The 10,855-nt window shown below is 41.3% G+C and overlaps 1 protein-coding gene across 2 annotated transcripts in view; it reads right to left on the bottom strand.

The window, feature by feature from the left end:
- Nucleotides 1-357: 357 nt before the first annotated feature.
- The window catches only part of sos2 (son of sevenless homolog 2 (Drosophila)), a 41,331-nt gene continuing 30,833 nt past the window's right edge, over nucleotides 358-10,855 (bottom strand). Inside the window, exons 12-24 of one of the 2 annotated variants that reach the window (XM_016676264.1) lie at nucleotides 10,693-10,774; nucleotides 9,694-9,813; nucleotides 8,877-8,989; nucleotides 7,913-8,135; nucleotides 7,717-7,836; nucleotides 7,480-7,642; nucleotides 6,297-6,414; nucleotides 6,014-6,186; nucleotides 5,812-5,928; nucleotides 4,125-4,386; nucleotides 3,962-3,994; nucleotides 3,786-3,886; nucleotides 358-2,417 (exon numbers count right to left, since the gene is read on the bottom strand). In XM_016676264.1, the coding sequence (XP_016531750.1) occupies nucleotides 1,917-2,417; nucleotides 3,786-3,886; nucleotides 3,962-3,994; nucleotides 4,125-4,386; nucleotides 5,812-5,928; nucleotides 6,014-6,186; nucleotides 6,297-6,414; nucleotides 7,480-7,642; nucleotides 7,717-7,836; nucleotides 7,913-8,135; nucleotides 8,877-8,989; nucleotides 9,694-9,813; nucleotides 10,693-10,774 (2,126 nt within the window). In that variant the 3' untranslated portion in view covers nucleotides 358-1,916. The remainder of the gene's footprint in view (nucleotides 2,418-3,785; nucleotides 3,887-3,961; nucleotides 3,995-4,124; nucleotides 4,387-5,811; nucleotides 5,929-6,013; nucleotides 6,187-6,296; nucleotides 6,415-7,479; nucleotides 7,643-7,716; nucleotides 7,837-7,912; nucleotides 8,136-8,876; nucleotides 8,990-9,693; nucleotides 9,814-10,692; nucleotides 10,775-10,855) is intronic. The other variant, XM_007561856.2, reaches the window with a different exon arrangement.

Genomic DNA, 10,855 nt, shown 5'->3' with positions numbered 1-10,855 from the left:
ACACACACACACAAAGAAAACCAAAACAAAATAAAAAACACCCCCCAATTCTTTACTATGCGCCAAAACTTGTGACTTGAATATATTCCATTGCAACTTTAATACTACTCCAACCTCTGTTTGATGAGCGTAAGCATTAAAAAGTCTTTGAAAGGGAGATAAAAAGGCAATTAGTAGGATGTACAAAGTGAAGCACGCGTCGTCTGTGTGTGTAAGTGCTTGGTGTATTAAGCTGGATCATTTCCATTGCTTTGGAGCACCAGAGGGGGAAATTAATGGCTTTTCCTGGGAAATAATCGCATTGGCTGAACTGGAGATTGTCTGCAAATTAGCAACAGTGACCTGTTTTTATTTTTATTTTTAATTTTATTATTATTTTTTTTTTAGCCCACTGTAGCAGCGTTGGATTCTTAAGAAAAAGACTGGAAAAAAAAAGGGGTAGTTGATGGTACGTTAAGACGGAGGGAGGAGGGAAAGGATTTTCACTTTATACAAATGACTCAGTTAGTGTATACATGTTATATATACACACAGCATGAACAAACGTACAATTTTTTATAGTGTATAGCTTTTGTTCTAAACATTACATAGGCAACTTTTCTTTTTTTTTTTTTTTCCTTTTTTTAAGCGTTTTAGACACCGTCTGCTTTATTTCCGGAAAATAGAAAACAAACTAAAAAGGCACATCCGAGCGCAAGGCGTGGATCGTTTCAGTCTGTCCGAACCGAAACCAAATGTTTCAAGCCAGAAAAAAAAAAGAAAGAAAAAAAAAAAAGAAGAAGAAGTTGGGTTAAAAAGTTCCTTTTTTTGTTTATTTTTCATGGGTTTCAGGCATCGGGAGCAGCCGCTGGGGGGAGAAAGAGAGAGAGAGAAAGGGAGGAGGAGCAGGAGGAGGGTGAAAGGCTGAGCCATCCTCCTCCTAAAGCTTTGGTGGGGGAAATGCTTCCAGTGCAAAAAGTCTCAACACAAATAAAGAAGCTGGAGTCGAGGGCAGGAGGAGCACAGTGTCGGACAGCGGCGTGACGTCCGGGTGGAGGAGGCGGGCGGTCGGTTAAGACGTCGGCGTCGTAGAGTGAGGTCCGTCCAACCTGAACCTGCTGACTTTGCCCAATGCTTTGTGCAAACGGAGTGTTCTTGGCTCAGCTGTCGTGTCTGTCTGGGCCAATAGGACTGGGGTCAGAGGTCACCGCTGTTGGATTTTTCTTTTTAGAAAGAAAGAAAGAAAAAAAAAAGAAAGGCAACATTTTTCTTTTGTGGCTGCGGAGAGGTTTTTAGGCAAATAACCTCCAAAACAAATAAAACAAAACAAAGACAGTTTGATACTTTACAGTCACAGTGTACAGCTTGAGATACAAAGTGAGGGAGGGGAGCGGCGGGGGGAGGGGGGGATTCAGCTCTTTGTAGTGTTTCATTTAGTGTTTAGAATCGCTTTAAAAACAAAAAGAAAATCCCTTTTCCCCCTGCATAAAATAAGACTTTGGCAACTGTCTTCAGTTAGTAGGACAGAAACAAAAGAAGAAAGACAAAAGCGAAGCGGATCAGCTGAAGGGCTTCGGACGATCTCTGAGCTGCAGAGGGAAAGCCGACTGACGTCAATGCCCAAAAGGAAACGGAGAAAGAAGCGCGATTGAGGCTACGGAGTCTGAGGAGCCTTGGGGGTAAAGACGCCCCCCCACCAGGAGCTGGCCATCCCTGCGCCTCGCAGACGCAGACGCTCCTGGGCTGTTTGCTAGCTGGCAAAGCGGTGTGAGTTTCGTCGTTGGCACAGAGGGTTTGCGGAGGAGGCGGAGCTACTGATCCCCTGAGCGGACGAGGCAGGTGTGGTGGGATTGTTGCGGAGCGGCTCCTGTTCTTTTTCAGATCAGCGGCTCTTGAGTTTTTTTTTTTTTTCGGTGGCTTACGGGGGCAGAGTCGCCTCACTGGCTGCTGTCGGTGTTCTCCACCAATGGGAGGCTCTGCAGCGGCGGCGGCTGCAGAGCCTCCCGTTTATACGTCTTTGGCGGGAGCTTGGGGAGCTGTGGGACGGGGTTGTGGCGCGGGGGAACGGGCGGGGCGGCGGTGGGGAGCGGGCAGAGGCTGTTCTGGCTGGCGCTGAGGGGGCAACCCCGCCGGGGGACACGTGGCGATGGCGTGCTGGGCGGTGTGTTGGGCGAGCTGGGCGAGCTGTTCAGGTCCCAGTTGTAGCGGGCCACGCCCGGGCCGGGCGACGGCTGCGGGTAGTTGATGAAGATCTCCGGAGGCCGCAGGGGAACCGGCGGGGGCGTGTCGGGGAGCGGGTCCCGGGGCGGTGGGGGCGGCGGGCTGGGCAGGGGTCCGTCGTAGTGGGGGCCGTTGTAGAGCGGAGAGCGGTGCTGGTTCCTCGGCAGGGGGGGGAGCCGCGGAGGGATGGCTGGGGGGCTGTCGCACATGGAGCTCTGCTGAGACACACACACACCAAACAATGTGTCATTTAATGATATTTATCGCCCCCCTTTCGTGATACCACAAAATAAAATCAGGTGCTTCTATTTTCCAGATCAGGGTTTTAACAGCTTTGAGTTTTTTTTTTAATTATAGTTTAGTTTTATTTTGTTGTGACTTTTTGTTCGTTTTATTCAGTTTATTTATTTATTAGATTTTTTTGGCTCTAGTTTCCTTTATTCAATAGTTAATTGACAGGAAAGTTGGTAATGAGAGGAGGAGGAAGACATGCAGCAAAGGTCACCAAGGCTGGGAATCGAACCTGTGACAGCCGCGTCTCCATATGTGGGTTGTGCTTCTTAACCCCTGCGCCACCACAGCACAACCCAGTCTTATTTATTTTTGAATAAAGTATTTTTTAGTTTTAGTTAGTGTTTAGAGTGTGTTTGCTTTATAGTAGCAGATTTTTTTAGGTGCAGAATTCAAAAAGGTCAAAGTATTGTGATTATGTTCACACTGATTGGACAATGAATTCTTAACAGAGGAAACTATTTTCTAAAGATGTATTTGATTATTGTTGATCAGCTGAATTTGAAAATCTAATAAATAGATTCATAAAATCAGAGAAGGAACAGCATCATGAAGACCAGGAGTGATCACACTTCCACTAACCTGCTGATAGTGAAGCCAAGTTTTAGTTTAGTGCTTTAGAGCTGTTGCTAAATTTGACAATGTTTGGCACACTTTGTTTCCCCTAAATTAATTTTTCCGGGTAAGTTCTAAAGAGCTAATTCACTTTCAGCTGAGTGAACCTTGAAATGTTTTGAGACATTTTGGTTTTCGACTGTCGGGAATTAGTCAAGTAACGATTATATCCATGCTTTTATTTTGAAGTGGGCAAAGGCCACTGTTGATGCACAACTTCCCTTTCCTTTCCTCATTTTTTAGTAGAATCTGAGCAGCAGGCTACTGAAAAACACACAACAGTTTAAGGTTGTTTATTTGCTAAAACCTTTAAAAGCATCGATCATTTCCTCTCAGTATTTTTTGTCTCGATCCGTCACATGATGTTCATGTACCGAACAATTAAATTTACTGTTTATGTGAAAAATGTGTATTTTTCACATAAATCTGAATTAAGAAACTATGTACTTTTTTTTAAACAACCTCCTCATCCGTCACATTCCTCTGATATGTCAAATGTAAATCTGTCCGAATGCGTCGACATTTCTCTTCTTCAAAGATGAAAAACAGGTTCTCTCGTTTTTTTCTAGTGGAATTTTGTAAATTTCAACCGCGTTTTAAAGTTTCCCGTTTTCCCACCTCCTCTCTTGCACTCTACCAACAGTCAATTGTCACGTTTTCGTTTTGTCGCCATTTCTTACTTTCGCTTCGGACACGGTGTCTTTCCTTCGAGGAGGTAGAGGAGGCGGCTTCGGCTCCTCTACCAGCTGGTGGAGGCTGCCACAGGAGACGGACTGTAACTCTGCAAACGACCAAACAGACAATAATTAAAGAAATGAAGGAGAAAAACTATGAGAACTAAAAACTGATCACTCACTTGAAGGGTTCAGAGGACAGGGGAACATAGAGCCTGAAAGGTTCAAACACAAAGAGGCTGGTTAAGAAACAAACATAAAAAAAAGTACAAATACTTTTAAGTGATACAAATCTATGCAGATTTTTTCCCCACAAACATTTAACTTTTTAGAAATGAAACTCACTGCCGTAGGAGCTGTTGAGGTCGTGGTCAAAGACCGGGCCGAGATCAGAGGAGGCCGACGGCGGCGGGGTAGGCGTGTTGGGAGAGGTGGGCACAGAGGCCGAGGACGGGGGGTCCTGGTCGTTCTCAGCGATGCTGCGGAAGGTGATCTTGTGCTGCAGGTCCCGCTCCAGGGCCACCGGGTGGCCCTTCAGGGTGCCAGAGGTAGACGTTCGCACGGGCCGGAGCCCGGGGGACTTCAGGGAGTACGTGGTCTTCCTGGGCTGCAGACGGAGAGGAAGGGGAGGAGAATCATAAGGTGAAGGACAAAACATAAAAACGCACTCTGGCAGGAGGCTTTAAATAATTTAGAAAGAGTTACGGCGTGGTTTTAAATTCAGAAAGTTTGGATCGGGGTTTGTCCACCGCCTTCCGATTCAGCACAGATTAAAGACGCACCAATCTGATATTAATATCCATAACGTGCTCGATCTACTCAGTCTAATTCTACGCTTTGTGCTCCGAGCGACGTCATGCTTTATTATTCGTTTTACATTATATTTAAAATTCCTGACAACACTTTCTGAACCATTTGGAAGAAGATTTTTGTTCCAGTTAGTTTTTACGTGTCTGAACCAAACAGTCGACCTGTTGTTTCAGTTTCTTTATCGTTTATTTTACGTCGGCTGTTTTACTCCTAATTGCACTGACTGAACAAATTAAAGATGTTTTTTTCATGTTAGACCAAACTTGTGAAGCTTTAGCAAGCTAAGTGTGCAATTAAATGTGTAATTTACATCTGCATGCAAAAAAAAGAAAAAAAAAAAAAAAAAAGAGCCATTTTTAAATGGACCCAGATCTGTTTTTCTGCACGGGACCAGTCTGATACTAAACCTCAGATATCTGTGAAAAACGTGGATGGGTCCCGAACGTATAGAAATCAGATCAAAACTTAAAGAAACCATCATCAATAACTGTTGCATGTAATTTCCCTTTGGGATCAATAAAGCATTATTGATATATAAAATATCTTAGAATCTAAAATCAGACACACAGATAATCCTAAAATAATTATTAATGGCAGATGTTGGATATAATTAATATTACCAACTTGTTTCCTCTGACTGGATGTAATAAAAATATTTTGAACTGGCCTAGTCAAAGTCCTGACTTGAATCAGACAAACAATCTGAGGAAGGTGCTAAAACATTAGGGTGGTGGCCAAGAGGCCTTCCCACCTAAAACAATGTAATAAGATTTTTTTTTTACACTAATTACTGAGAACATTATGAATAATTTTCAACATGTCATTTTTTAACTAAGATACAGGTGAGAAATGTTTTGGTATTTTTTGTTTGTTTTTTCCTGAAACCACCAATGAGGAGCAGCTTCCTGTTAACTACTCATAACTCAAATACTCAACTTACAGAACCACAAACAGAATCATTTCAATCCTTTAAACCGACTCCAACAACGGAGAAAATCTTATTTTAAGATTTGATGGAGTTTTTATTTTAAAATGGAAAAAAAAAAAAAAGCCAGAAATTTAATTTGTGTGAAACTAAAACTGCATTCCTTTAAACACACTAAAAACATTAGAAAGGCATGAACATTGAGAGTTACACACCACTAATGTGACCAGAGTTTCTGAATCAGGTGACAGAATTACAGAGCAAAAAGCTTCGCGTTTTCACAGCAGAGTCACTTACGAATCGCGGAGGCTGCCTGGCGTTCCGCGGCTCAATTTCCAGAGACTTTTTGAACAGGTAGTCTGAAAACTCCTTCTCACTCATGTTCTCCATCGGATTCAGGTTCTCAAAGTACTTCTGCGCAACACAGGAGGCGCAGACGTTCAGATACGAGAAATATAAAGAAAAAAGAAACACATTCAAAGACAGCGGGAGTCCTCACCCTGATGTCCTGCTCCACCTTCAGGCAGTAGGGCTGGTTCTGGTACTGCTGGATCTCTCCAGTTATTTCGGCCACTTTCCGTCGCTTGCTGAAGTTGATCAGGTCTTTGCCGTGACGTCGCAGGAAGTCGGGATTGCCTTCCTCCGTCTTCAGGATGTTGGTTAAATAGATGCCTGAGGAAGAAGACAAGTTGGTTAGCGGAGAGTGAAAAGGTCAAACTTTTAACATTAGAATAAATTAGGAAATGAGAGGGTGACTGATTGTTACTCTGTGCAGGACTTACCAAAGAAAGGCACGCAGGGCGGGTTTATCGACTTTAGTTTAGCCAAGTACTTCTTAAAATGATCCTGGCTCAGTTCCACCGCTTCCTCCAAGATTTTCTTTTTCCTTTCTGGTATTGCCTATAAAGGACAAAAACATAGGAATCAGGTGGGAATCACAAGTCACATTAACTTAAAAAGTCACAAAAAAATAATTTTTTTCTTTAAATTGCTCGGTTTTATGTGAATGTTTTCTGGAGGAGAGGCCCAACATGAGACCAAGAAAACAGAAAAAAGCAAAATACGACTTTTATCGGTTACATTTCCAAAAGTTTTAATGAAGTGGTTCAGATCAAAGCATATTCAGAGTGTGAATGGCCCAGTCAAAGTTACGATTCATATTGAACTGAGAATCTAAGGCAAAACTTAAAGCCATGCTTGATTTCCTTGCACCTCACAGATACTCTGCAACTAGATCATAAAATCCCCCAAAATACTTTGACGTATGTGATTTAATGCAACATTAGGTGAATACTAAGCTAAATGTTTTCTCTGATCAAAATCAGATTAGTTTTTGCCTTTAAAGCTAAAATTACCTTTTAGAGGTCAAGTAATTTTATTTATATAGCACATTTTCAGCCACAAAGCTTTACATGAATTAGAAGGAAATGCAAACAAAACGATAAACCAAAGGAAAGAGCAAAAAGAGAAAAAAACAAAAGTAGGCATAAAACTAAATGTTGGTTCTCCATGTTTGATTCTGTGAAGTGGATGAAGCTAAATGTTGATCTAAAGTATATGAACTAAATGTTCTTGTTCTGGGTTGCTAAGCAGAATAAGAATAGATAATCTGGAGTGAAGTATATAAACTAGATGAAGTATTTCCAACACTGCAGCTCACAATTAGGCCTGTCACGATAAATTTTTTCTGGGCGATATATCGTCCCAGTAAGTATCACGATAGATGATGATATTGGTAATTTTCTAGTGACATATTGATAAAGGCACGATAATGCAAGTTCTCCTTTAGCTAAACTTTATTTTTGTAAAGAAAACTTACCCTAGAAGTATTAGACTTTTCAAATTTCCAAAATAAAATGCAACCAGAAACAAACGCACAACCAAATGGAAATCATAAAGCTCATTTTAATTTATCCTGCGATTAATTAACTGCAATCTGATGCGACAGGAATCTGATGGACTCACCTCGAAGGTGTGGTCCAGCCTGTAGACCGGGACAGAGTTGATGGCGCTGACCACCTCCAGCACGCCGTTGAAGTTATTGAGCTCCTGGAAAACTTGCAGGATCTCGATGACCCGCGACAACACGGCGACCCGTTCCTCGTGGTTCATCATCTCGACGATACACCTGCAGCACAAATATTTATTCAAGAACCCCGAAACAAACGAGTGACGTGGGGAAAGAAAAGAAACGGGGCTCACTTCTCAAACCACAGCGTGAGGTTGGTGGTGTGGCGGATCATGCGGAGCAAGTTTGGAGAGTTCTTCTCTCGGTCCTCTTTGGTCCAGACGCTGCCCACCAGCTCTGACGGCCGGACGGCTCTGCGCACCAAGTGTCCTCATTACTACACAAAGCCTCCTTCTATCAACCTGTGTCTCCGTTTGTCTCGTTGTTTACCTGTAGAGCTCAGACTCGATCAGAGTGAGCTGGCGGGCGATCTCTATGGGGTGAAGGGTCATGAGTTCAAAGTTCTCAATCTGGCCGGCTTTGCAGATGTGCCACTCGAAGGGAGGAGGCGAGCTCTCGAAGGTGATGTTGTGACTGACGCCGTTCGACTGGATTTGAAGCTTCCGCCTGATCACCTTATTTATGGACTCCACCCACTTTCTCATAGACTTGCCTAAAAAAAAAAAAAAAACAACTTTACAGCTTCTAGTGAAGACTTTAAGTACGGAAGAGGATTAGGGCCACTAATTCTCAGAAATCTAATAATGTTAATTTACGCAAAAATCCAAATAAATCTCCAAATGCATGTCAATTATGTTGATGGATCATAAAAATACACATGACTATTTCTATTTTCTTACTTTGGGATTTGTAAATTTGCACTGAAAGCTTGTTCCAAATTTATTTTTGATAGATTTGTCTTAAAAACAATTTAAACAATTCTGATTCTGAGGGGGAAAAAAAGGTAATTTTTCTTTTCTTTGTTAGTGGCCCCTCATTCTCTTCTGCATTAATGTGTTTGGCATAAACATGTTAAATATTTTGTTAAATTCAGGGGATTGGTGTAAAAATTGGGACATGGAGGTCATGAACTTTGACTGGAATGTAGAAAAAAAGCTAAGTGACAATTAGCTCCGATGTAAAATCCTCTCCAACGAAAGCAAGTTTCACCTCAAACCCCATTAGGTTTTTCACTCCACATCACTTTTCCATTGTTTAATTACACAGACTGTATTTCTGACACACACAAAAACTCTGGATGCTGCTGCAAAATGAAAGCGTCAAGACTTTGAGGATTGTCACTTTGTGATCGTGATTTTTATTTTTTTTTTTTACTGGGGGTGAAACTAACTCATGCTTTTGCAGAAAGCCTTCGCTTTTTGTTTGTATATAAATGTTAAATGGATTGACTGACCTCGGAGTTGCAGTTTTTTGGTGATGTATTCCTCCAGCTGAACTCTCAGGTCTGGATTGTTCTCAAAGTCATAGAAATGATGTTCGACCCACTGGCGGAAAACGTTGAGGACCCTGTGAAGAGTCACACATTCATTAAACATTAAACTCCTGCTGTAGTTTCATTGTCTTGGGGATTAAATCGTTTGGAGCAGCTGCCCGTCATTCGTTCTGTGATACTAAGAAGCTTTCAGGTTTCAATGCTGCTAAGTAGATTAACGTAAACTCTGCTAAACCTTTTAAGCATATAAACTCAACTTTATTAGCAAAGTAATTTTGTGACTCGCTGAGAATATCTGGGTTCTTGAACTGAAAGAGTAAGGAAGCTAAAGACCAGAATAAGACAGAGACAGTCTCCGCTGTTGCTCTGTGAAGAGCCAGAAAACGTCTGGGTGTGTTGGAATAAAAACGTCCCCATTACTTCAACTGAGGCGACAAAAAAAAGAGAAACTAAACTAACTATAGCACCCAAAATTTGGGATCTTAATCTGCGGCAACTGACTCATAAAATTGTCCAGCTGAATGAACATTTTCGCTTCACGTTACATTTTTATGAAAACATTTTTCTGTGCCACACAAATTAAACATAATGGCGTCTTAAACTGATCAAATCTTCAGAGGAGAGTTTATTCAGGGAGCCGTTCAAATCCGTGTGAACGTTTATTTTTCTTTTCCAAATTGATTTTTATCACTTGAATAAATGGCATTTAGCACTTTCCACATTCCTGGAGAAACGCCGAACCAAACGAGAACGACCTGTACTTGGACGACGGCGGTACCTGAGCTGGACCGGCTGGACATACTCCCTTCGGAACCGCTGGAGTTCGGCCGTCGTTGGCGGGTCGCCGTTCCAGATAGCCACTTCGTCGTCGCCGTTCCCTGACTCGGGGATATTAATCCTGAGAAAATATTGTGATATTTAGGACAGGAAGCAGTAAAACTGTAACACCTGGACTGCAGAGATTTTAACCACAAACTTCAATGTAGATCCGACGAAAAACAGGAACATGTCTGGAGCCAAAATCGGTTACATTTCATAGGACTGATTACAGCTAGGGCTGAAACGATTAATTGGATTAATCGTGTTGAATCAATTATTGAAATAATCATTGACCGAAGCACAGACTCAATCAAAAAGGTAATTGCTGAAAAAACAACAAACTCAGAGCTGTCATTAAGCCAAAACTGAAGAAAATATATTTACATTTTGCATTGAAGATGAGAAAACTTATTTGTCTTTAAATATGTTTTACCCAGAACTCTTCAAGTGGCTTAGTTTTGATTTCACCAGGTTCAAATTATGTAAAAAAACAAAAAAAACAAAAAACTAACTATGAAGCTATCGAATCATTAATCAGTTGATCAAAAACTCGTCACGTTACTAGAACTGATGTTAAGTCAAGCAGAAACGGCTGAACCTTTCACATGTTGAGGCTAAAAGTTTTTTTTTTAAGTAGTTAAATGAAAAATCTTCAGAATGTGTCAGTCGTCTTATTCAATTAATCACTTAATCATCAGAATAATTGATGGAATAATCAAATACTAAAATAATTGTTAGCTGGACATCTAATCACAACCCAATAAAATTCATTAAAGGTTGTAATGTCAACATTTTCAAGAGGTATGAATACTTTAGGAATGTACTTCAGTAAAACTAAATATGGGAAAATGGTGCTGTAAAAAGACCGCGGCAGTAGAAAGTGTGTGTGTGTGTGTGTGTGTGTGCGTGTGTGTGTGTGTGCATGTGTTTACTGTATTTTTGCCATAGTAAACTGTACCTGTCTATAAGAAGGGTGAGCAGCTCCTGTGGTTTGCAGAATGATCGGTAGGTGGTGAGAAAGGTGCGCACAAAGTTGGGATCTAAAACAAATCAAAGAAATCCAGTAGAAATATTATATAATATTATGCAATACAATAGAAACAACACAATAGATTTTGTTT

This window comes from Poecilia formosa, unplaced genomic scaffold (assembly GCF_000485575.1).
Source record: "Poecilia formosa unplaced genomic scaffold, Poecilia_formosa-5.1.2 Scaffold131, whole genome shotgun sequence".
NCBI lineage: Eukaryota > Metazoa > Chordata > Actinopteri > Cyprinodontiformes > Poeciliidae > Poecilia > Poecilia formosa.
Note: the sequence above shows the minus strand (reverse complement) of the source record. Positions and strands in the feature narration are given on the sequence as shown.